The following is a 27,149-nucleotide window of genomic DNA, read 5'->3' as shown; positions in this document are numbered from 1 at the left end:
TTTTTTAAAGACATTTATGAGAAATTATTTGCAATAATAAAATATACTTTTACAAAACGACTTTCACTTAAACAAATAAAGTTCTGTTTTGCTAAAAATGGTCCTCTAAAACAGCTTATCAGTACAAAACAAATCATCAATAGGCAAAAACACCAGTTTATACTTTTTAATAATAAGTTCTAGTTTATTTCTACAGCTAATTAGCTTTTTGAGCAAAGTTTTTTTTGCTAAAGTAAATATAAAAACTTTTTCAACTAGTTGGTTAAAATAAAGTTCAAGTATTTTAAAGACTATAAACGTTTTGAAATTTACAAAAACTTTAGATCAGGGTTTCTTTAGATCACAATCTTAAGATTAGGGTTTCCCAAATTTAGGGGGTCATAAGCTACAAATAGGGGGGGATGCGTGAATAGTAAAGGGGCCTTAGTAAAATGACACTAAATATTCTCGAGGAGACAGTGAAGAGCAGAAAAAGAGGTCATAGTCGTATTTGACATGAGTATCTAAAAAAATTAATGAAGGGATCCATCATAGCCATAGCTTTTTAATTTCCTAAAGGTAGTCTTAAGAAAAATAGTTTGGAAAACCTTGTTTCATCTAAACTTATAAACCTTTATATTTAAATTTTTAAAAAATAAGAACAATTCTTTTGAAAATTTGATCTTTTTACAAAATGTCTAACGATATGATAACAGTTAAAGAGTGTTTTACAGATATTTATCAATGTACAGAATACATAAACTAATATTACAGTTTGACTTTAATAATATAGTGTTTAGTTTACGTTTATATTACGTACGTTACTTTTTATTATTAAAATTTATTATAAAATTTATATTCTTACTAATAAGCTAATAACATTAAAAAACTTTTATAAGCTAAGTTGTTTATTGCTAATATAAAAAGCTTATAAAACATAAGTTATAGTCCTTATTATAAATTTAGTGTTGTGAAAAAAAAATAACTTGTCTTTTTTCTTTATTGCCATAAAAATAAATAAAAATTCTGCTATGAAGTTATTGATATATCTGTTGTTACAACATTAAAAAAAGTACTCAACTAACCTATTAATGATTTCTATTAAACAAAAAGTTATTATAGTTTTATACTCAAGTTTGATTGTTACTCTTATTTCAAAGCAGTTTCTTAAAATTTAACTTTTTTAAAAACTTACATTTTTTGACTTTAATTTATTAAGAATAGACTGGTGATAATCATAGTTTTAAAAACACGCAGTTACTTAAACAGCTAGATTTACGCTCTACTTAAATTTGTTGAATGTGCTAAGTATTTCTCTATAAATTGTAACAATTTTGAAGTTTGAACTTTTCAAAACTCTACAGTTTTTAAATAACTTTTTTAGAGGTACAAGTTTTAATTAGAAAATATTGACAACTGCATTTATTATTTTATTAAATAAAAATATTATTCAAAACACACTCATCAACTACTTCTGTGTTTAACTTATTATAAAAACTCTTATCTAGACAGTATTTGTTCTACATTTTTTATTTAAACTCATCATGACGTACCCATTATCTAATTTTGTACATGTTAACATTATATTTTATAGCTTAGTTAAACACAGCAGTAGTTTATAAGTGTGTTTTGAAAAATATTTTTTACTTAATAAAGCAGTGCAATGAATTTGTCGACATTTTTTGTAGTTGTAACAGTTTTGAAGTTTGAACTCTTAAAAGCTTCACAGTTTTTTTAAACAGCCCTCATCAACAGCTGCTTTTATTTTTGTTAGTTTTATAAAAAAACCATTTTGTGAAGTATTTTGCTAAGCGTGGATAGCTCCTATTTATTTCTCAAAAATTTTAGTAAATTTAACATAACTGTTATTAAGTATCTAAATTATTATTAAACTATCAAATTTAAATAGAAACTTAAAAAATGGTTGCTCTTGAAAATGAAACAATGGATGTTGAAGTGAAAAAAGAAAAAAAATTAAAGAAAAAAGTAAGTGAATAGTACCTTTTCTAAGTAATAAAATTAAAAAAGTTACATAACATTTAATTTATGTTCAAATTTGTGGTCAGTTAACTTAAATCAGGGTGGCCATTTAATCTGAAATATCAAAATAACCTATATTAACATGGAATTTATGAAAAATTCTAGGAAAATCTGGCGTTAAACAAGTTAAAATGTAAAGAGATATTCATTTTAGATTACATAAGAGACTTAGATTTAAACTATCATTATAATATCATAATAATAAGTTTGATTTTTTAATAAATAGAAACAAGAAAACTTGTACTTTTAAAAATCATGAAGAAAGTTAGAATAGTTTACTAGAAATTTTAAAATAACAGTGTCCAGCCTGTAATATTAAATAAAAGTTTTCATAAAGGAATTAATCATATATAATTAAAGTAAATGTTGTATTACATTTTTAAATGGCTTAACATTTATCTGTATTAAAAATTTTGATTAGTTTGTAACTCCTGTTGATCTTAACTTAATACCTTCTACAAAAGTTGTAGATAACTTAAATGTATTTAACTATAATTAAACTAAATTTATATTTTGATAACAGTTAAAAATACAACTTTTTTTGTCTAATTTGTTCTTGTTTTTATTTTTAACGTATAGAAAGTCAACCTTTTTACAAAATTGAAGGTTATACTTTAGCAGACTTATGCAGGATTATTTATGTGAATTTTATTTTAATTATAAGTAATTAAGTTCTTTTTCATTTTGACATCATTAATTTAATATAGATGTAGCTTAAAAATTTATTCATAACATTAACTCAGTTTAAGTTTGTAATTTTTACTTAAAGTTCACATCTTACATGAATTTAAACTTTTTGGTAATTAAATTGAAAATTATTAATATTTAAATAAATATTTATCAGGGCTTATATGGAGTATCTAAAATTTTTACTCTGGATTCATTAATTTTTTTCTATAAAACTTACCAGTCAAAATATAAATTTAAAGTTTTTACTACTTGAAAGTGTTATAAAAATACTATGTATCAGATTTTTATCATACAACCATTATATTTTGATTAAAATTAAAAGTAATTTTTCAAGAAAATTGGCCTTGAAAATTTTAGATTTCATATGTATTGGAATTTTTTTAGACAAAACTTATAATATCTCAAAACTTGATAATAATTTTTTTGTCCTTTAAAATATTTTTTTAGTGTATACTCTAAGCTTTGAAATAAGAGCCAGTGTTAATTTTTGTATAAAACAAATGTTGGATAATTATTCCCTTAACAAAGAACATTAGTATGCATGAGCATAAACATTTAATATTGATAATTTAGTGGTAATAAACCTGCAATCCTGGAAAAACTTGGACTTTGACCATTTAGGCAAAAAAAAAAACTGTAGTTTTGAACAAAGTCCCTCATGAAACTTGAATATAAAACTATTTTTACATGTGAAGTAACATTTTTAAAGTTAAATACAAAAATATATCATAAAGTTTGAATTTTTTTTGAATCATTTGAAAGTTTTACTTTAAAAAGCACATTTGAAGTAGCTTTACAGTACTTTTTCACAGGGTTGCCAAAAAACCAGGAATCCTGGAATTTGATAATATAGCTAAAAAAACCTTAAATATAAGAATTTTTGAAAAACGTGGAATTTTGAACAAAAATAACTGAAAAAATTGGAATTAAAATAAATTTAAACAGAAAAATCTATCATGAAGATAACTTTTTTTGTTATCATCAAAAACTTTTATTATTTAAAAACACATTTAAAGTAGCTATAAGGTATTTTTCAATTTTGTTATACCACTTAACACAGTTTTTAACATTAAACTTAAATTTAAATTAGAATGGACCTATATTTTTAAAAACCTGGAAGAAATTTCTCAAAAACATTTGGCAATTCTGTTTTCAATAATGTCTTGCTGTCTAGGACAATTTTTTTACCTTAAGTTTAAACTTTTACTCAAAGTGTTCCAAAAAGCTTGTTTTTTTAAAAACTAGAAAAATTTCAGAAAACCTGAAAGAAATTTTAAAAAAACTTTAGTTTAGTGCAACCTAGTTTATTTCATATCATTAGAGACACTTGTATTTAAGGACAAAAGATGGTTGCCTTTTTCACAAATTGTTTTTTTTTGTGTATTTTCATATGGATACTTGTTTTTTATTTTACATAATTGGAAATCAAACTAAATTTTTAAATTTGAGGACAACTATAGTCAGTTCAATAGATTGTATGGAAAGTTAAAGCTTAAGGGCATAGAGGAGTGAAACTTTTTTTTAAATTTTAGTCTTATTATTTACATATTAGGATAAGCTTCTTGTTACTTTTTACCTCTTGTTAAAATTCAAACTAACTTTTAAGATATAAGCAATAAAAGTTAGTGATTAAAAGATTCTATATGGGAGGCCCAAACTAAAAGGGCAAAAATAGACTATTTCACTAAAAATCTATTTCCTCAGTCAGTTTTTTAGCAATTGTTTTAAAACTTTCTAAGAGTAATCTTTAATAAATTTAGAACAGCTTCAAGGTAGCATATTTTTTAATATTTGTAATATTTATACATACAAATATTTTTATATATAAATGTTTTTTAATTTTGGTCATAAATTTTTATTTTTTTCTATTATGCTTCCCACTAGATGTTTGTAGTATTAAAATGTACATTTCATAAAAATTTGAAATAAATTGCTTAACAAATGAAGGAGAAGATAAATTTTTGAATTTCAAGAAAGTTAGCCTTGAAGTTTTTAAATTCCATACGGTTGTATCCAGGGTTGCCACTTTACCTGGAAACCTTGAAAAACCTGGAGTTTGAAAATTTAAGCAAAAAAAAACCTGGAATTTTGAACAAATTTCACATGTTCAGTAGTAAAATTTTGATTTGACTCCAAAACTCTATTGTTTAATAAAAGAATTTTGTTATCATCAAATTATTTTTTTGCTTATAAAATTATTTAAAGTAGGTTCACAGTATCTTTTCAATGTTTTTATACTTTTTAAGGCAATTCCTTACCTTAAACTTAACTTTTAACTAAAGATAGACCCAAAAATGTGTACTTTTAAAAACCTGGAAAAAATTTTGAAAAAACAAGTTGCAACCCTGTTGTAATGCATTTTTTTTCCATAACTCTTTTCTTAGATCACCATGACTTAGAATTTTTTAAATATTGCAAGGAGCGTTTCCTAAAAGTATAGGTTCTCATCTCAAAAAACATAGGAGAAGATGGCTTTTTAGTGAAATCGTCTTTTTTTGTTGTTTTAGTTTGCGCCTCCCAGAAGGAACCAATTGTTGCCTCCGGCTTAGACCTACAGTATCTCAAAAACTATATTGAACTTTTAAAATCTGTAAAAACCATCTTGTAGCCTAATTTAAACTATAAAATAAGATCAAACATTAAAAAATTGATTTCCTCCCTACCCTATGCCCTAAATAAATTATATATTCATATTGAATTCAGTGCTTGGTTAAAAAGATTTTTGTTTTTACTGCAAATAATCAAATAAAGTCAAATTTGTCTGTTAGTTAATTATTTCTTAAAACTTCATACCACTACTTTGATAATTTAGTAATTTAGAATTGAAAATAAAGTTGCTGTATTTACAAGACTGCCACACACCCAAGATAAGGATATCTTAGGATATTTTGTAGTTTATCAAAATTATAGAATATATATCATGATATTATGATTTTTTATTTTAAAATCAGGCAAACTATGGATAATTTTGTTATTTTATATGCCTCAGATTAGGGATTTTTAAAAAGTCTCAGGGCAAGGTTTTTTCTAGATCTTGAATGAGATTTAGCTGATCCAGTTTCAATTTTTTGTTCATTTATATAACCTATGTATAAGAATTTGTTTTTTAAAATGTGTAGTTGTTTTTTTAGCCTTGTGTTATTTGATAATTTTTTTATATCTCTTTACAGCTCTTAGGAATTACATTTTAGTTTTTGCTTTAAGTCTGACATTATTATGTATAATGGTTTGAATTTATATTAAGCATAAATAGTTTAAAGATATATAAGTTATGCAGATAAAAGAGATAAAATCTATTTGTTTAAAGTTTTAATATGCTTGAAGTATGAATTTAAGTGAGTAGTTTATGTAATAAGATTAAAGTTATCAATTAAAATGTCAATTTTTTTCTATATTATATTTTAAATATATTATTTTTACTTAAAATTATCCAAAAACTTAAAAAAAAATCTTAATTATTTTATTCTTTAAACATTGAGTTTTTAACAGCCGTATTTCTCATTAGTTTGTAAACATAAAATGTAGAAGCATATATATAAACGCACGTTTTCTTTTTATTATTTGGAAGGAAAATAAACATTACATGTAAGTAGTTTATGTCAGAGGTAATGAATTTATGTAAAGATTTAAAAAAATCAGGATGACTGAGATTTTAGAACATTTATTTTGAATTAAAGTGTGGCAACCTTGGTATTATCTTTATACAAAAAATTACAAGTTTTTAGACATTTTCATAATATGTCTTGTCAAATTATGAAAACACTGTTTAATTATATTAAATATTTCAAAATAAAAATATATGATAAAAGTAACAATCAACTGTTAATTTAAAAAATGTTTTTTTTTTCAATATATGAAGGATTTTTTTAGAATCATTCTAATATTAGTAGTTATACAAATTTGAAAATGATAAGAAAGAACATTTTTAGTGAAAAAAACAGTTCTTTTTTGCCATTTTGATTTGTGCCATCCAAAAGGAACATATTGAACTTTGGAACTTTGACACCTCATATATTAAAAGTTACAATGAGTTTTTTAAAGTGTACAAAGTATTTTATAAGTTAATGTTGTATAAGTTTTATAAGAAAATGTACAAAATAAGATTAGCTTTAAAAAAAGGTGGATTACTACCTAAACAATATAAGTATAACTAAGTTAGTATAAAATACTTTTATTAGTAGTTATTACTTAATCATTATCTGTTATTATTATATAACATATTATATCTGTTATCCACCTTAACTAACTACATTAAAAAAGAAACATCTGTACAGTTGTTAAATTAATCTTTTTTTTAATGGTAAAATTATTAATCTTTTGATTTGATTATTGTTTTGTTACTATACATTTTCAACATAGAATTTGTTAGAATTCAACATAGAAGTTTTTCAACATAGAACGGTGAAATGTACCTCGTCTGAAAGTGATATAAGATAGAATTTATACATGTTTAATTATTATTCACCACTCACTGTCTGTAGACAGTAAAATAGTTTCTGCAGTGAGTGCTTAATCAAACTTTGTTGACGGGGTTTACACTCATGATAACTCTTGAAAATCTCAGGATGGTTCAGGCTAACTCATGCTAATTTGAAATTAAAACAAATCCAGACGACTTAGGCCAGTTTGTATTTTTATAAAAAACCTCAGACAGTTTTAGGATTTTTCAAAAATCTCAGTTTTTTTTAACTTCTAAACCTTAATGAGATTTATTGTTCCAGTTTATATGTTTTAATATTTCAAAACTAATTTTGTTTAATAACTTGATTTTTATTGATTTTAAAGAATTAAAAAAACTCATGATGACTAAGGACAGTTTTTGGTCACTCAAACTAGTTTTTTGACTTAAAATGTGGCAACTCTGGTTTAAATAAATGTTTAAAGTTCTAAGGATTTTATGTTTTAGTTTTATAGCTATTCTAGGGTTAATAGCTAAGTAATATAGCATCAACCTATTTGTATAGTTAAAACATTGTATTAACTTTTTTTAAGTTATACGACCTCGTAAATAATTATTTTAGCAATAGATGCTTAATCAGAGTTTTATATAAATAATTAAAACATCACAGACAACAAAGAATGGAGTAGATAAGGTGAAAAAAGTAAAGAAGGTAAAGAAGGACTCTAATGGAGAAGTTGTTAAGAAGAAAAAGAAAAAAGAAAGTTCAAACGGTGAACCTGCCAAAAAGAAAAAGAAAACTGCAAATGGTGATAGTAAAAAGAAAAGCAAAGCTGTTAGTTGATTCATACTTAGTGATTAAGTAAAATTTGAAATTATACTAAAATTTAGTTATTACAAACAGTTAACCTCCCGTGAATTTACGCACTCGTTTGGTTATGCATCCTTGTTTAGTTCCACATTATAAAATTCTCTAAAAGTATTAATTAAGAAATTGTGAGTAAAAAATAGTTTTTTAAAAAGTATTTAAGATACATTATTTTTTGACAAAATTATATTGAATTACTTAGTTTAAAATAATTTTAAATTTTTACAATAGGATTCTTTTAATCAAATGCATTCCCATAAACAAAATAATATAATAGGTATATCTGATACCTCTCGTTTACTAACGTTTTCTCGTTTAGTTGAGCACTTTTGCTGTGGACACCAATGTGCGTAGATTCGCAAGAGGTTACTGTAAATTAGTTTTATATTTGCTAAAATTTTTAAATTAATATTCTTCAAGTTGTTTAAATTTATTTTTACTAATGAAAACTTAGTTTGTTATATATAAGTTTGAACTCATCTTCTGTTTTTTTATACTGTTTTGATACACATCATTACAAAAAATTACATGGTTAACAAAAAAAAAAAAAGAAAACCATCAATAAAAAATGGAACAAACAAAAAGTATTAGTGCACGAAATTTAGATTAAAAAAATTTAAGTATTGACTGAAAAATTTATAACAAAAAACCGGCTTTGTTTAACAGGAACAATTAATTTATAGTTTCTGTTTTGTAGTCTTGTTGTTTTGTTTTATTGCTTCTTAAATTCATGCTTCTACAATCTCAAAAGAACAACTAATATATAATTTTTTTTATAAAAAAGGCATCCGATTCTGAGCCGTCAACCTCGGAAGAAGAGAAACCAGCTGCTGATCCAAACAGCCATCAGGTGAAGGGAGATTTCAAAAAATTCCCCTTGACTGCAAAAACAATTGAGTTGTTAAAGGAGAAAGGAATATCCTATTTGTTTCCAATTCAGTATGAAACGTTCCACCCTATCTATGATGGAAAAGACGTTATTGCACAAGCCCGTTAGTTATTGTATACTTTCAGTTACCCAAAATATTAAAAAGTGTGCTATAGATTTATGATAAATACAGTATTTAAGCCTACGCGTAACTTTTAAAGTAGTAAAATCAGGGGTAAAGTTAAAGCAGTTTATTATTACATAAGCTAGCCTTAAAATTTATAGTAAATTTTAGTGTGTTTTTAGATAACCTTAATAAACTTTAAAAAAACATAAGGCGGTACAGTGTTTAGAAAAAATATTATTGGTTCCGTATATGATATCTTAAAATATAAATAATAAGGTACTTTTTATAATTTTTCTGAGTATAAAATTTCAATTGTTTTATTTTGAAATTCAAAGATTTTTGTTAAAAGTATTTATGGGCTGATTCCTTGAAGTTTGAAAAAAAAAAATTAAAAAGTTAACTATTTAAGTTTTAAAAAATGGTCTTTTAAATGTCAAAGTCACCTTAGATGAATCAGATTAAAAAGATAAATTTTTATTTGTTTTTGGAAGAAATATTATAATTTTAAAAAATTTGTTATCTTCAAGTTTATCAAACTTAATTTAATATCAAATTTAGAAAAATTCAAAACGATTGTTTAAAAACAGTAAGTAGGAGGATACTAACTTTTATTGAAATATATTTTTTTTATTCTCTGTCAGTTTTATCTTCCATAAAAAACCTCTTAAACTCCCAAACTTTGATTGCCTTACCTCAAAATGTTTTTGAATTTAAAAAAAACTGTAGAAATCAACTAGTAGCGCTTAGTCCTTGTGTAAAAATAAGATCTTTAAAGAAGTGACAAAATGGCCTTAACAAACATAATTCCATGTTCAAACTTAAAGTGTCAATTTATATTTCTTTATTTTAGAATTAGATATGTAAACTAATACAATTAGTCAGCTTGAATTTTTGCGTAATCAAAACTAATTTATTTATTCTTTTTGCAGGTACCGGAACAGGAAAGACTGTAAGTTATTTTTTATATTCATATTTTAATTATTTTTAATAAAGACTTAAATAGAATTATTTTTATTAGGGTGTGTTAGAAAATTTATAAAAGTTAATAAATAAATTATCAATATAGTTATTATAGTTAGTAATATATTATATTGGTTAAGTTGAAATTAATTTTACTTAAACCTACTATCTTGATAGTATTTTAATTTTTGTTATTTTATAAAAATCTGAGAAAATAAAAAACAATTTATTAACTGATAATACTGTTGTGCACTTAAAATTTATATTACTTTGAATTTTGAACTAAATATTTTTCTTTAAAATCTGTTATGTGCTACTAACAGCATAAGCTACAAAAGTAGAAATCTTTAAGCTATATACTACTAGGTCTACTAGTTATATAGCATAGCTACTAATAATATTATAAGTTATAGCTTATTCTTTTTCTATTTCATTAAAAATCTACTTTCCTACTAATTAAGTTTTCAAAATTCTCACAACAAACGCAATATAATTTATCCACCAGATGTCGTTTGTGCTGCCCGTAGTAGAGAAGCTTCTCACTCAGCCGGACAGGTGCAGGGGGTACGGCAGACTGCCCAGGGTGCTCGTCATGTGCCCGACCAGGGAGCTGGCCGAACAAGTTCACAACGATTTCGTCCTCGTCAAGCAGACGCTCAAGACGGTTGTCGTGTACGGAGGCACTCCGTACTGGAAACAAGGTTTGACTGAATAATTTGATGTTTATTAGTAAAATAATAGTTTTTTTTTTATGCTTTATCTAGTATGGTGTTTTGGTAGTAACTTTGTAACAACAAAATCGATAGTTTGGTAAATAGTTAAATATGATTAATGAAATGTAGCTACATGTGTTTTATAACTTGTAATACTTGATAGATTGATTTTAGAATTATAACACTTGCATGTTAACAGTTGATGCATATTGCATAGCTGTTCTGATATTAAACTTGAGTTAAGCTTTTGTGATTTTCTAACCCCAAACAATAAATTTTGGTTATAACCCAAGTAATTTTAAGTTGTTCGTAACTAAATGAAACTGTGGAAGGTATATAAATATTTAGTATTAAAAAGTTAATTTCAACAGAACAAGCCTTTAAAAATGGAGTTGACATCATCGTTGGAACTCCAGGAAGAATTCAAGATCACATCAAGTTTGTAATTGTTAATAAAATATATTTTTGAGAGACTTAAATTAAAAAAGTTGATTTTTAAAATTGAAATTAAATTTTCATAACACTTGTACATTGGTAGTTAAACAATAATAATTAATGCTATGCAAATCAGTTTATCCAATCCCATGTATTTAATTTGAAGTGATAAAACAATATTTTATAACCAATTAACAGCAAAGGCAACCTTGACATAAGCACTGTTGAGTTCACGATTCTCGACGAAGTAGATCAAATGTTGGACATGGGTTTCGCGCCAGCCGTAGAAGAAATATACAGCAACTGCTACACCCCAGGTTTTTATATTGAAATTTTACTACTTTAGTTTTTTTCCGATGGGTTTAAATTAAAAGTGTTGAGTTAAACAATAATAACTAGGTATTTAGGACAATTGATTTAGAACAAATGATACGAAGCATGTATGCTGGTCTATTTTGATTAATTTTTGCTCTTAAACTAATACTCAATATAAGTTAAAAATTATGTTTCAAACAATTAATCATCCTAATAATAAAAATTCATCCTAATAATAGATTTTTTTCCAGATCACAAGCCGCAGTCGTTGTTGTTCAGTGCTACCTGCCCACCGTGGGTTCAGAAGACGTCCAAGAGGTACATGGACCCCAAAAACCTCGAGCACGTTGACACCATCGGTAACGAAGTCAACAAGACTTCCGTGCACGTCAAGCATCTTGCTATCAGGTTTTTTATTATTTATTAGGTAATTATCTCGGTATAAGCTCATCTCACAAGATTTTTTTTTAATTTGATGAAAATAGAATATATTGACTTAAAATAATTTTAAATTCTTGATAACTTTATGATAAAAATATTATAGTAGTTAGTTTTTATTGTTATAAACCCAAATAAATTTTCTTTATTCTCAGCAGGACTTTAATCTCAGCAAATTGTAAATAATATATTTCACGGCATGTTAATAAAAAGATATTAACTTCCAACTAATTTCAACACAGATGCGGATGGCAAGAGCGACCGGGGTGCATGAGTTCCTGCGTTCAGATGTACTCGGGCCTGCACGGAAGAGCCATCATTTTCACTGAAACCAAGAAAGAGTGCAATGAGTTGGTAGTGTTTGAAGAACTTCAACGACAGAAGCCACAAGTATGTTGTTTAAGAACTTAAAATTAAACTTCTTTGCTGTGATGCAACCATTTTATTACTGTTTATCGTATAGTGAAGTCATTTTTTATTTTTGTAATTAATCTGTTACTTTTTGTACTCAAACATTTAATTTACAGCATTAAATTAAAAAAGGCCTGCATGTAAAGTTCCATAAATTAATTATATAATGTGTACATATTAGGTGTTTGCTTTTTGCTAGTTCGTTTTTTTCAAAGATCTTCATTTGTTGATAAAAAAGTAGTACGTAAAATTTTATGTAATAAATAGATTTTGTAAAACTACAATGTACTTTTGACTATGTAGCTAAATTTAGTTTTATAATAAAAACCTAATTAGAGCAAGTTGCAGTTCATAATATTTACTTTATCTTTATTCAAGAGCTAATTAATATGGCGGGGATAAAAGTAACTTAATTTTGCCTTTATTTAAATTTTATATCAATGTTGTTTCAACCACGTACATTTATAAGGTATTGCACGGAGACATCGAGCAGAAGCAGCGAACGATCACAATGAAAGCGTTCAGGGACGGTAACATCAGATGCCTGGTCGCCACCAACGTTGCCGCCAGAGGCCTCGACATCCCTGAAATCGATCTCGTCATTCAGTCGTGCCCGCCCAAGGACTGGGAATCTTACACTCACAGGTTTGTATATATTGACTTTTTAAATTTAAGAAAATTCATATCTTGTTTCCGTAAGAATGAGTTTTTGATCTTTATCTTTAGTTTTAAATCTTGTTAAAACTTCTTCGGTCATGTTTTGTTTTAATATGTTGTAAATGTTGAATATTACTTGTATATTTACAACATAAAAAAGATAATTTTGGTTTAAAGTTGATATCGGATAATAAAAAATGTTATTTGCAAAACACACTATAATTAATCTTTAATAATAAAAAATTATGTCACTTGAAATATTTTTTGTTTTATCACAAAACGGACACATTTATTTTCTATCAGCTGCAGATATATGGTGCTTCTGATTGGCTCATATATTAATTTTTTAAGTTTAAATAGATTAAAAATTTTTGATTTATATGTTTGGGTAAGGTGGGTTGGGGACAAGGGTATATATTTAAAATTTAGTTAGAAATGGTTAACGATAAATGTTTAGATATTAATTATATACTGCTGCATTATTACTTTACCACATTTGCATAATGTTATTAATGAAATTTTTTCCAAAACCTTAAAACTGCAGCTGACCGAAAGTTTAGATACAAAATTGAATTTCAAATACATACTTGGTAATTTGTCACCTTTTTTACCAAGTCATATTAATTTCTTTGTTTAAATTTATGAACATTTGAACAAAAGTTTTGTGCTTTTATATTTCAAGCATATTCCACCTACATCTGTTATTTAATATGTGTTACAAATCCAAGTGTCTACTGTTAAAAGGTACACCTGTCACAGTGTTATAAAAAAACCGTATTTTTCTCTCACCAACAGATCGGGACGCACAGGGAGAGCGGGCCGCGACGGAACCTGCATCTGCTTCTTCAAGCCCAACGAAGAGAGGGACTTGAGGGAGCTGGAAAGGAAAACCGGAATCAAGTTTCAAATTGTCAGCCCGCCGCAGCCTAAAGTGAGTTAACTGTTAATAGGATTGAGCTGTTGCAGGAAACGCTTGTTCTGTGCGTTATGTGTTTTATACTGGAGTTAGTCTGGTTTATGAATACGCAAGATAGGCTCTGTTAGACTTTCAGAACGTTTTCTTTAGCTTACGAATAAAATTAAGTATATTTAAGTTCAAAAATAGAATATGATTCAAAAATAGTAAGTCTTTGCACAATTTAACTGTTGTGGTTGAATTAATCATTATTTAGCTGACAAGTGTTTTCAAATAATTTTTAACAAGATCAATAAATAACTTTATTGTATTTGAAGTCCCTTTACATTACTGAAAAAAATTATTCAACCAAACGTTTCAGTCAGTTTTAACGAGTTCAAATACAACAGGACATCGTTGAAACGTCGATAAGCGACACGATCACTTCGCTGGAGAAGATCAACAAGAAGATGGTGGAGCAGTTCATGGATCACGCCAAGAACATCGCCGAAAAGTACGAGGGAGGCGCCGTGGAGGCGTTGGCGGCCGCAATCGCGCTGTGCAGCGGCGCCAGCAGCTTGGAGAACAGAAGCCTGCTGACGTCGAGGAAGGTTGGTGAATTTTAATATTAGTTTGGATGTGTTATTAAGCCGGATGACTACGAAATATAAAGTTGAATTTAGTTTTCCAGTTGTTATGTACCAATGTTGGTGAATGTTTATGATGTATCAGTGGTTGAACTCACATTCATTAGCAAATGGTTGAACAATAATAGTTTTTATTTTTTAATAAAAGTAGTTCTTATTTAAGTAAATTTGTGCAGAATTACACAACATGGCAGTTCGAAGTGCACTACGCGATCAGGTTCAACGGTTTCGTGTACGGCACTGTTGAAAAGTTCTTCGGTCTCGAAACCAAGGAAAAAATGAGCGGGTTGAAATTGTTCGAGAACAAGCTGGTTAGTTGGATTGCTATAAAAAACTTTGTTGAAGTTTAAACTGATATAACCTTAAAATAAATGTTCTTTTTTAATATTTATTAGCATTTTAAATCTTTTGTCAGTATGTAAAGATTGCTTTTAATAATTAATAATATAGTTAATACTATATTATACTTAAACGTTGAAACTTGGTGAACAATACGAAAATTACTTGTTTCATTTTATTATTGATTGTTGATATTTTATATACATGTTCTAGTTCAAATCTAATTAATTTTCATGAGAAAAACTTTCTCACAGGGAGCGGTGTTCGACTTGCCGGAGGAATGCACGGAGCTGATCGAGTCCACCTGGCAGGACTCCCCCTCCATGAAGCTCTTCCAGGCCACCGAGCTGCCCCCGCTGGTGGAAACAAAGTCGTACGGCGGCGGCAACCGTTGGGGCGGCGGCGGCTGGGGCAACAGAAGCGGCGGTGGCCGTGGCGGCTACGGCAACAAGGGTGGCCGCGGGGGCTGGGGAGGAAAGACCCACAACAGGAACGGTGGCGGCGGGGGATACAAGAGAAAATGGGGGCAATAAAAAATAGGGGGTCACATCACAGCCACGTAGTTAAAAATAGATGAATTTTTTTAGAAAATGTTCAAAAGAAATTTTATTCTCTAGCAAAATTTTAAGGTGGACAGTTTTAATTTATAAATAATAACAAACTGTTTTTAAGTATTTAAAATTATATTTTAATCTTTAGTCAATGAAGTAGTTTGTTTTATTGATTTTAGTTTAATTTAATTTTTTATTTATTTACCTACACTTGAAAAACATTTTAGAAAATACCCATAGATTTTATTTTTGTGTTTGATTTAGTGTTTTTTATTCGACCTAGAATATTTTAATAAATAATAATATACACCATTTTTAGAACAATTTTTTTATATAACTAATTAGCATTTGAATGATTTATGTTGTAATTTTAGTATTTTGATTAAGGTGAGTTTCTTAGTTTTTCTGCTGTTTTTCAGAGATCCAGACTAATGTGTTAAACTTAAGGTCTAATTGCTTCACTTTTAGATAGTTTAGCTAAAAGCTTTTGATAAAATTTATAATATTATACTTAAACACTAATAACTTTCAATCTTAACTGACTCTCATACATCATATCATTACATTGTTAAATATCATAAAATTTGATAATTGTTTTGTATATAGTTTTAGGAAAACTTTCATTTAGATAAAAGCACTGAGTTGATCTAAAAAAATAATCCAAAAATTTATTCCCTAAACATTCACAACAAGTTTGGTATCCTGTATGCAGAGGTCCGTAGGCAGTTGGTGTTCGCGGGCCAAATTTTGAAAATATAAATATTTTTGCAGACCGCAGTTGTAGTTTCATTTTTTGCACATCAGAATATCTAGCATAAGTTTCAAAGTATTCGTTCGCGGGCCACAAGTTATCGACCACTGACTTAATTATTTTCAGAAACCTAGGAAAATTTTTATAGACATATGTTTTTAATGGTGTGCGTATGTAGCGGTTTCAAGTTAATGTGTTCAATAGGTTACGGAAAACTTAAGTCTATTTATGAGCCTTACATTACTGCAAAAATTTTGGTCCTGACAGAAATATGTCATTCAAATAACTTATTATGTAATTTAAATTTAAAATAAATCATATAATTAGCTATTTTTCGTCGTTTTCAATGACGTTTTATCAACGGAGTTTCCACAAAACTTGTGAGTTTGAAGAATTAAAACCAATCTGGAATTTTGAACAAACTTTACATTTTTGTTAATTAAAATTGTGGTATGACACGAAAAATATATCATGTAAATAAGAATTTTTTGTCGTCATCAAACATCTTATGTTAAAAAATACATTTACAGTATATTGTTAATGTTGTTATAGTACTAAATTTAAAACTAAAAATAAACCCAAAAATGTGTAATTTTTAAAACATGGAAGGAATTTTGAAAACTTGAAAAAAATTTCTTGAAAACCAGTGGCAACCCTGTGTTAAGCTCAAATTTTAATTAAATTTCTACATAAATTAGCCAAGCTGTACAAAGCTGGTTTCAGTAGTTTGGAAGACCATTGAGATGTACTGTATATTAAAAATGTATTCTAAGATAACGATAGAAGTACTTATGATGTAAGGCTTGACCAGTTTTCCAGTCGTCGGCTATATTTGTCTTAAAACCTTCCGCGGCTGTATTTAAAAAACGTCTTAATGATCTGATAGTTTTGTGTAGTTAAAGCATAAAAACTAAAATTACAAGGTAATTAAAGTGCAATCTTAAATGGAATTATTTTTTATGTAAACATAAATTAGAAAATAGTTGTTGTGAAAAAAAAACAGTTGTACACATTGCAAAGCTAAAACACGTTGCAAGCCAAACATATATGTATAGTGGGCTAGTCTACTTGAAACCCTTGTAGTTATTAAAAAAACTTAAATTTTAAATTAAGTTATAATATTATACTACATTAACAGGGTAATCCAGCCTAAAAATAATAACCATTAATATTTTTTTCTTCATGTTGAGCTCCTATTGATTGTAGCTATTTTTCTTAATATATACAGATAAATTTTCAATATTTTTCAAATGAGCAAAAGAGGAAAAAATAGTCCAGCTTCATTATAAACTAATAGATTATGAAACTCTTGGAGGCAGCTTACAATAAAAAAGAATCTTTATACTCTTAAAAACCGTTTTAAGTGCAAGAACATGCACTAATCAGTTAAAGAAGATGCTTTAGGTTGTCTAAGAAAGTACAAGAAATAATCCAAAAAAGTCTGCAAATGTTGGTTTGACTTCTGTGGAAAGAAGCAACGAAGAGTATCTCAAATTACTTCTATAGATCATGAAAAAGATGTTCATACATTTCCAAAAGCAAAAAGACCTGTAAAAGCAAAAACATTTCTTTAAGACCTGATAAAAGATACGGCAGAGTGAAATATCGTTCTTTTATCGAAGTATTTTCCCAGTTGGATTTTCAGTAAGCAGTTAGAACGATAGTGTGAACGTAAAGTTTTCACCAGTCGTTGATGGTTCTATGAGAAGAATCTAGCGTCGATAAAAGTGGTTTACACAAATGGCTTTGGCTAAAGTCTTAAATATGGGAATTCACCCCTGATATTAGTTCAACAAAATGTTAAAGTCGACATATGTCCTTACATTGTTGCTATTCAGTTTACACTTTTTGAAGTGATGTAATTTCAAAATTTTATCTTCCAACTCAAAAAAATTAAAACCGGTAAAATTATCAGTTTTATTTTATTTTGGTCCATAACAAAAAAGTCTTTACTGTTTTGTATTAAAGTTTTGATGCTTTACAGACATCTCTTTTGAGACAGTAGGAGAAAAAATCGTGTTACGTGCCTCAGTTGATTTAACTTAAAAATTAAATTAGTTAAAAAATTGAAGAAAAAAAAACTTTTACAAAAGCTGTATGTTAACAGACACACAGTTACAGAGAAGCTTTTTAATAAATAAAAATAGATTAAAATTTGTGATTGTTACTCGAAAGCCATCATAATAAGTGTTAAATAAAAAATTAAAAATAAAATGTTGTATAATAAAATATTTAAAATGGTTTTTAATATTATAATTATACAAAAGTCTCGAACATTTAATATATTTTAAAGGTTAGTTGTTGAAATAATTTATTTTTACAACAAACTTTCAACTGAAATTAATGAAAATTCTTTGAAAAAGTCTTTATTGTGGTTTATTATTGAAACAATATTAAACGTTTTCCTTTAATAAATTGTTTAACAGAGAGTTAGGACACTTGTGCTAACAGCTTTGTTTGCAACTTATGAAATAAACTCTTTCTGACACTTTTCAATGTTCAATGTACCGTCAATAGAGTTAATATAATGTTATTTTCGTCGTATTAAAACGGCTAAAAAACTGTTTGTATACCTCAAAAATGTCCTTTACAAAGCCATAGTTTTTTAGCATCATCTAAATATATTCGGATAGAACGCGTCTAAGATTGCGTTTACAAACTATAAGCTTTTTTAAAAATAACAGCGTTATGATTATTTGATTAAATAATTTTAAGGAATAAGTATTCGTGATCTCCAAGTCAGTACAGTCATTCTAGAAACTAAAATAACAGCTGAAGAAAAAGATGCTACGTTAAACTTTTACGTTGCATTTGCTACTTACAAAAAATTCAAAACATCTGGTGTAATGAAGGTTAGTTTTTTTCAGTGACAAACATTAGATTACATTTATAATATAATACGGTTATTAAATAACTTAAAGTTTTTGTAGACTGCGTGCTTTTAATTTGATTATTTTTAGCTAACAAACTATTAAGTGATTTCAGTGTTAAGTATATTAGTGTACTTTAAAAGTTTGACCTCAAAATATGTTTAAAAGTAACAGCGATCACTGCTTTTCTTTTTATATTTATAAAGTACTGTTAATTGTTTTTTTTTCCTGGATGCAAGTTTAGAACTTTGATTGTTACTTTTAAAATAAATTTAAAATATAATTTATTGTAAAAAAATAGGTTTAAAAAAGTTTGTAACTGATTTCGTATTTGTCTGTGAAATTAATATTGTTACAAGCGTTTCTAAAGTATGTATGAAGCTGATTTATTCGAAAAAATCTATACTCATTCGAACTAATCCACACAAAAAAAGTTTTTTGGCTGGTTCATTGCTGAAAAGCTATTATAAGAAAAAAAACTAAGATTAGATGATTTTGAAACCAGAGGAGGTTGGCATGCCAACTTTCAAGGGTTTGTTTAGAAGGGTAGGGGGGTTAATGGTTGACTCATGGCTAAGAGGTCTTTGGCTCTGAATGCGAGCACTCTTAGCCCGAGTTTGAATCATAGTGTCAAGAAGTGTGAAGAGTGAAGACACTCTGGATTTTGACTGACCCGTGACATAGTTTAAATTTACTTTAACAAAAACTATTTAATAATATAAAATACAAAGCAGTTGGGATAAATTTATATACTAAAAACTTAAAAGTAAACCAATTTGTAACAAAATATAAAAAACTTAAAATGAATAAAGTAATTAAAATTAGACAAAAATTACAATAAAAAACTCAGGTTTGAAAAAAATCAATAAAATTTTATAAACTGTTATAAAATTTTATACAATGTTAACAAAAATCAAGGAAACACTTAAATTTGTCTAAAGACAATTTAAGTATCTTGCTTATAAAAAAAGTCAAAAAAATTAGTCACTAGCACACAGGAAAAGGTGGATCTACTGGAAGACAATCAACTCCACTCCAATTCTTTCCTCAGAACTCAGACTACTGTCTCTAACAATGATCCAAGCTCACAATAGTCATTTCTTTGAGTAATGACAGTTGTTATAGCAACAATTTCAAACTTCTTGTACTATAACTTGTCAACATCTCATTTGTTGTTGTTTATAGCTTGCCCAACAACAAAGTGTTTCCAATTAAAAAATAGAAAATTGTAATTAAATTACAATTTGATGTCAGCAATTTAAAAGATTAAGTCAGTACTTTTAGAAAATGTAAAAATACTTTAAAAGGTTTAGAAAAATTTAAAGGTTGTTGAAACTAACAATTTAACCTTTAATTAGCAACAAAAGTAGTTTAAAAGTCATTTTAAGTTGAAGTCTACATTGTATATTGTTTTATTACTGATACTTATTTTATATTTTATAAGGTTTATATTGTAAAAACATCGTGTGTTATCAAATTATTTCAGTTAAAATATGAGTTAGTACGAAAGACATATTTTCTGAACGTATCTATTTTCTAATAGTGAAATTTGTAACCTAAATGTGCACTAATTAGACTTTGTTTAAACCAGGGTTTCCCGAACTTTTTTTTCAAAAGTCTCCCTTTCAAGAAATCAAAAACGTTATAGCCCCCCTCCAACACGATTTATCAAAAAAATACAACATAAGACTTTTTTTTGCTTAATTATTTTCCAATTTTAACTAGTATAAGTTTAAAAACTACCATTAAAAACGTCTTAGACCTTTTTTTGTTCTTCCTCATCAACTCCAGCATATCTAGTGTATGTATCAATTTATGAACTCATGACCCTTCCTCTGACCCCTTTGCTGCGCATAGCCCCCAAGAAAGCCACTTGGTCCAGTTTGGGAAACCCTGATTTAAACGTGTACATTTATTTTATTTTAAAGAATGAGTTCTACAAAAGTATTAAAATCGATTACAACTTTTTGGATTTTATATTTTGTGTGTTCAAAATTTTTTTTAGACTCATAAAGAATAATATTTTTATGCAGGTTAAAAATATTAATAATTAATTTTTAGTCTTCTAAACTAAAATTAGATGCCAGGTGTTCACAAAATATTAATATAATTTAAGTCTTTAAAACATACTATATTAAAAAATAATAATTTATTTTTTGCATTACGTGCTTATACAATCTTTAAGCATTAAATATTTTAAAGTTTACTTTATCTTTACATTTTTTTATAGATTAGTAAGTCTTTGCTGAAATTTTCAAGAGCTTAACTTATTTATGTAAAAACAAAATATTTAAATTAATCTCTTATAACATTTAAAACTACAAACTTATTTCAAACTGTTTTTACCAAAAATATCCGCATAGAGGCATACATCAGTCGAATTACGCAATTTGTTTTATTATTGAAAATGAAAAACTGGTACTCACTTGCACAAATTACAACGAGTAGCAGTTATGAAGGTTATTTGCGCGGGAGCACCCAAAACTGGCACTAAATCACTCGCTAAAGCGTTGAGATATCTCGGATACGAAAACGGTTTGTGTAAAATTGAGTTTGTGTTGTTATTTTTTTTAAACATGTAAAAAATCAGTATTTAGTTTTGTTAATTGGTAAACAATCATTCCTTATATATTATGTTATAATGGTTTCGTAATAAAAAAAGCTTTTACATTAGTAAATTTTAATAAAGTTAAATTATAAAATTTTAAACAAACATAAGTTTTCACGTAAAAAACAAGTGTTTTTAAAATATATACTTTTTAATTTTGCGTCTACAAAACGTATTTAAATTTGTAATTTAGATTGTATTTGTTATGCTTTATAACTCTAATATTTAATGTATAAAATTATAATACAAAGTTTGTTAAGTTCAATGTTAATTTGCTTTGTTTGCTATAAACAAATAGTTGGCAACTTTATTTAGATTATAGTTGATGCCTTTTTAAAACTAAAACAAAAGCTGAGAGCCAAAAAGAATTGAATAAACTGTTGTATTTTCATATTATATTATTTTTTAAACCTAGTACTACATGTTTCAAGCTCATCAAAAATGTACGAAAATAATCTAAGTATACAAAAATTACGTTAACATAAGTGTTTTTGTTCTTCTTAAATGTACATAAAAAAATGTAAAAACTAAAAGTTAAATAAACTAAAACATTTTAGAACCAGTAATTAATTAAGCTTTATTTTAACACCATACGTTTCCTACAACTAGTTGTTTTACTTACTGATTAATGATTAAGCATTTATCTTTTCTGTTGCATATTAAACAAATAAGTAACGTTTTCGAATAAGTAAACTCAAACACTGAGTAAAGCGTCAATTATATTTTTTTTAAAGCGCCACATCTGAAACTAAAATTATTTAAATTTAAACGTGCTGGGAAGTGCTATAAATAAAACCATACTTAAGTTATAAGCATATTATTTTTAAAAACAAATGTAGATTGGTTAGATAATTGCATTTCGTAGCTGACTGAATGATTGAGTAGCTTACGTATTTTCGAAACATTTTTTATATAAAACAGTTGTTAAGTTTTATGTATATCTTTAATTTTGATTATACTTAGTTTTAGCTATGGATAAAGTTATGTGAGTTGATAAAAAAAAAACTAGTTAGTAATTTAATAGGTTAGAACTCCTGGAAATAAAAAAAAAATATTTGACACAAACTTTAAAATTTACTAAGTCAAGCCAGTCAAATATATTAGAAATAATAAGCTTGTTACGTTTTGTCTCAATAAATGGCTGCTTATTAAAAAATAGAGTAGATAGGGTACAGAAACATATAGATTAATATACAAATCGAATAAAAAATATTTGTTTACTCACATGAACTAAAAAGCACAAAGATACATCACACTATACTAAAACTTTATTTGAATACAAATAATCAAATATACTAATAAGTACCTTAGAGCATCTTAAGTTAAAGTCAAAGAAGCATGTTAAGTTTAACATTTTTGTAATAAAACATAATAAAGCATATCGTCTTCACCAATTACTACAGAATGCCAAAATCTTTCAAAATGTTGTCTATTTTATATTAAAAGAAAAAAAAACTTTTTTATTATGATTTTATTGCAAAGAAGTTAACTCCTTCGAATAAACAACATTGTTTTGGAGATTGGGAAAATTGTTTTTAGAAAGCTTAGAGAATGTTAGTTTTTTACAAAAAATATCCCATACTTACTCACAAGCTTTAGAATCATAAAATTAAATGCTGAATTTAGTTACAGTTTTATTTAACTTGAAAATTTATTTTCACATCTTTGTCTTAATTAGATATAAACTGTTATTAGCTTAATGTTAAATTTTAGCTATAAATACCTATTTCTTTAACTACAATTGAAATTTTAGGACATTAAATTAAATAAAGTTTTTTATACAAAAGTATTATGTTATAACTGAAATATTTAAAACAAAATATAAACAAAAATAACTTTGTATACATTTTGATTAAAATGTAAACAGCAATAATCCAAATAAATTAACTATTTCCACAGTTTACGACTTTGAAGAGAGTATTGAATTTGCGTTTGAAGAATGGGAAGAAATATGGTTGAACAAAACAGAGAGTTACGACAAAGTAATGAATGAAACATACAAAAATGTCGATGCAGTTGTTGATTTTCCTCACTCGTTTTTCTTTGAAGAATTTCTCAAATACTACCCTGATGCTAAAGTAATTTTTTCTAGTTTCGATAGTAGTAAATACTCAAACATTTTTTAAATGTTAAAAATTATTTATTTGAGTCATAGGTCTATCTGAAAGTGAGGTTTTTGTAATAATATGTTATAAAAATATGCTCAAACATAATTTAATTATTGTTGTTTAGTTTAAAGTTTTAAAAGTCCTTTTTAAAACTTTCTTGTCTTTTAACTAAAAAGTATTTATGTTTAGACTAATTTGCTGAACTATGATTTTCAATCAACCCTTAACTTTAGCAAACATTAACTTTTTTTTTCTTTGTATAAAATACATGTTTAAGAGTAAAAAACGTTTTAATTGTGATTAATTTTCGATGAATTTTTGTATTTTCTTTATTACTTACTTAAAAAATTAAATACCATTAAAAACTTTAAAAGTTGTTATAGGTTATTTAAAATTAGCTATAAAAAACATTAAAAATAACGAAATTTAGTTTAAGTGTAAACATTTTTACATACAAGACATTTTAGTAATACTAATTAGTTTCAGTTTTGTATACTAGCTATGCATTTTAAATATACACATTTTTTTAGTTAATCTCCTTTTTTAGTTATTTTGAAGAATTTTTCGAAAAAAAAACGAATATTATAACATGTTTGTATAAAACAAATCAAAAATACTGCTTTTGAGTACATTAAATGTAAATTTTGTTTGGAAATAAGACTTTTATTTAGTTATCGTCAAACTATTTTAAGTTCAATTTGTCATTTACTCCACCTTAAAGTATATTATGCTTATAACGAAAATATAACTCTATAAAGAACGAAAACTGGCTGATTTGGAAGAAAATCACACCGCAACAAACTGTTTTTATGCGTTATTCAAGTTTATTTATCTTGAAATCAAACAAAACGTACTTAATTAGACACCTTATATTTTAATGTAATACTTATAAAAACTTCAGATTGATTAAAAATTAATTAATTACAAAACAACTTAAAGCTCTAAAACTGCAGTGAAAATTGAATGTTTTAAATTAAGTATAATTTAATTTTAACTTAAAAGTAAAGTCTTTATCATTGTTGTAAAATTCAAAATTTGTAATGTTAATCAAAAAAAAAAAAAAGAAAACTTTCATAAGGTTTACTATACTTTTAAAGTTTACTTACAACATGTAATTCTATATGTTTTTAAAACTGCCATAACATGTATTTTTTAGGATTATATTGTTTAGTTATAATTTAAAGTTTATTATGAGCTTTTATTAAGTAATTAATAAACAAAAAACTTCAATTTCATTAGAATAGACGATAATAATATAATTACATTTAATGAACACTTGATTTTTAAGATTTTTTAAATTCTTATTCTTAAATTTATAATCTAGGTTTAATTTTTTGCTTTGTTAGTTAAATTGTATAGCAACTGTATACGTTTGTAGGTTGTGCTCATGGTAAGAGACAATGAAGACGCTTGGTTTGAAAGCTTCAAAACAATGATTGAATACAGTGAGGCAAAATATTGGTATGTTAAATACATGATTCCTTTTTCAAAAAGTCTTCAACGATTTCTCACGTGGGAAAACGCAATGTTCACAGCTACATTGGTAAGTCATAAAAAAGTTTTTGTTCTAAGTGGATTGAGTTAAAATTTTGTAAGAAATGTTGTAGAACTATTGTTCTTAAAATAAAATTAATTTTAAAACTTTAAAAAACAGAAGACTTTTAGAAAAAAGTTAGAAAAAGTTTAAGTTCTACGTTCTCGTAGAACAACTACGAAATCAAAAAAAAAAAACTCAATTAATAAAGAATAAAAATGTGTAACTTCAAGTTTTTAACCAGGGAGAACATGAACCGAAAAAACTGATATGGCAGAAATGGTACAGACGTCACAATATAAACGTCAGAAGTATCGTTCCGCCTGAACAATTTTTAGAATTTAACGTTAAACAGGTTATTTGTCTTTGTATATTTTGGTTAGAAAAAAAAAGATCTGTTTTCAATTTTGTCTAAAAAATTAAACAAAGAGCAAAAACATTAATTTTTAAAAGATATGTTTAATTTTATTTGCTAGGCAGCAATGTGCCTACACCTGACCTTAAGTAAAAAAAAAGTGCAAAGCTTAAATGTATTTTAGCAACTATTTAACATGAATAAATTTAATAGTTTTTATAGACAGTTGATTTTTAAAGAATTAATGAATTTTTAGAAACAGTAACTTATTATTTCAAAGTATCATAGTTTTACATATAAATGTAGTTTTGTGTCTTTTAAAAATAATAAACTTTATCTAGGGCTGGGAGCCATTGTGCAAGTTCTTGGGTAAACCGACACCGGAAATTGGGTTTCCCAGGGAAAATGTCGCCATGGCAACAGGAAAATCCAGCATAATCGACAGAACTATGCAAGACACGTGGATAATGAAGAAAGCTGAAAAAGAGTTTAGGATTGTATTTTCAGTATTAGCTGTAATAATTGCAGTTGTTGCTTTTTTATGTTTTTATTGAAATTAGTGGTAGTTAACTTAAAACAACTTTGTTTTAGTTTTATTTATAAAAAATCTTATTATTAAAGATAACGGTTGATAAAATTAATTTCTACTACATCTATAAGAAAAAAATAGTTTCACTGTTTAGTTCAGAATAGAATTTTTTTTTAAACTTTAGTATTACTTTATTAAGAACTTTTTGTTTTCATTTTAAATAACGAGTTCTAGTTGTTTTTAAAACTTTGGTGATGTTGACTTTTCACAAAACTTTAATAAATAGCTTGTATACTCTGTGCAAGTTAAACATAGCTGTTTTTGATAACAAAATTATTTTATATATTATTAATTATAGCTATTTTTTTGATTTATCAAAATAGGTTTTTTATTAAACTTAAGTATTTTAGGTTGTTTAGTTTTTTTTATTTATTTAAAACATAGATATAATACTAAGGCAATAATGTTTCACCTCTAAAGGATTTTCTGGCCTACAAAATAAAATAAACATAAGACGATGGATAACTAAAAAATACAATAATGCAAGAAATTATAATTAAATTCAAATCAAATTAGAAAATTAAAAAATGTATAGTGTTATTACTAGATAATTGATTAACAAAATTAAAAAACAATAACAATGAAAAATATTTTTAAATTTCAAATATTATTTATACTTACAATAGCTGATTTGTTCTATACAGATTTAGATTTAGCTTATAGCAACACAAAACAAAATGTCGTTTAACAAATAAGGGTACAAGTAATAACAAAAATAAAAATAAGTGATAAAAGAATTAAATACGCTAAGTTTTAAAATAAAATTTCCTAAAGTGCGGGCAGGTGTAGAAGAGCTCTTGTCTTTTGTTTAAAATTTGTTTCTTGTTAGCAAGTAACAAGATATAATACCCGAAATGTCTAACCTTACATGGTTTGAGTTTATTACTTTAAAGTATACTTACAATATTTTCAATAATTTAAACACGATTACAATTGTACTTACCTTAATATTAGATGACAAAAATTAAACCTTTTAGTAAAAAGAGTTTTTTAATATAAACA

At 26.4% G+C, this 27,149-nt stretch overlaps 2 protein-coding genes across 2 annotated transcripts; both read left to right on the top strand.

Moving 5' to 3' along the window:
- The first annotated feature begins 1,832 nt into the window (after positions 1 to 1,832).
- On the top strand, positions 1,833 to 15,606 carry LOC145835386 (nucleolar RNA helicase 2-like). The gene is made up of 14 exons (XM_082942952.1): positions 1,833 to 1,965; positions 7,779 to 7,943; positions 8,761 to 8,968; positions 9,901 to 9,920; positions 10,437 to 10,632; positions 11,016 to 11,082; positions 11,278 to 11,396; positions 11,646 to 11,802; positions 12,075 to 12,222; positions 12,713 to 12,888; positions 13,696 to 13,831; positions 14,206 to 14,406; positions 14,619 to 14,753; positions 15,036 to 15,606. Exons 1-14 carry the CDS (start codon positions 1,900 to 1,902, stop codon positions 15,312 to 15,314), a joined length of 2,073 nt encoding a protein of 690 aa, XP_082799078.1. The 5' UTR covers positions 1,833 to 1,899; the 3' UTR covers positions 15,315 to 15,606.
- A 5,800-nt stretch (positions 15,607 to 21,406) lies between these two features.
- On the top strand, positions 21,407 to 26,112 carry LOC145836462 (uncharacterized). Its single transcript, XM_082944260.1, has 5 exons — positions 21,407 to 21,488; positions 23,461 to 23,639; positions 25,048 to 25,212; positions 25,448 to 25,558; positions 25,900 to 26,112. Exons 1-5 carry the CDS (start codon positions 21,407 to 21,409, stop codon positions 26,110 to 26,112), a joined length of 750 nt encoding a protein of 249 aa, XP_082800386.1.
- The last annotated feature ends 1,037 nt before the right edge of the window (positions 26,113 to 27,149 follow it).

This window comes from Thalia democratica, chromosome 5, assembly GCF_965202585.1.
Source record: "Thalia democratica chromosome 5, ktThaDemo2.hap1.1, whole genome shotgun sequence".
Taxonomy (NCBI): Eukaryota; Metazoa; Chordata; class Thaliacea; order Salpida; family Salpidae; genus Thalia; species Thalia democratica.
This window is presented reverse-complemented; position numbering and strand designations above follow the sequence as displayed.

Coding starts and splice junctions, on each gene's coding strand:
- LOC145835386 (XM_082942952.1), top strand. CDS start 1,900: ATGGTTGCTCTTGAAAATGAAACAATGGATGTTGAAGTGAAAAAAGAA. Junction 9,921..10,436: donor GTACCGGAACAGGAAAGACT/GTAAGTTATTTT, acceptor TTTATCCACCAG/ATGTCGTTTGTGCTGCCCGT. Junction 11,083..11,277: donor AGAATTCAAGATCACATCAA/GTTTGTAATTGT, acceptor ACCAATTAACAG/CAAAGGCAACCTTGACATAA.
- LOC145836462 (XM_082944260.1), top strand. CDS start 21,407: ATGAAGGTTATTTGCGCGGGAGCACCCAAAACTGGCACTAAATCACTC. Junction 21,489..23,460: donor ATATCTCGGATACGAAAACG/GTTTGTGTAAAA, acceptor CTATTTCCACAG/TTTACGACTTTGAAGAGAGT. Junction 25,213..25,447: donor CAATGTTCACAGCTACATTG/GTAAGTCATAAA, acceptor GTTTTTAACCAG/GGAGAACATGAACCGAAAAA.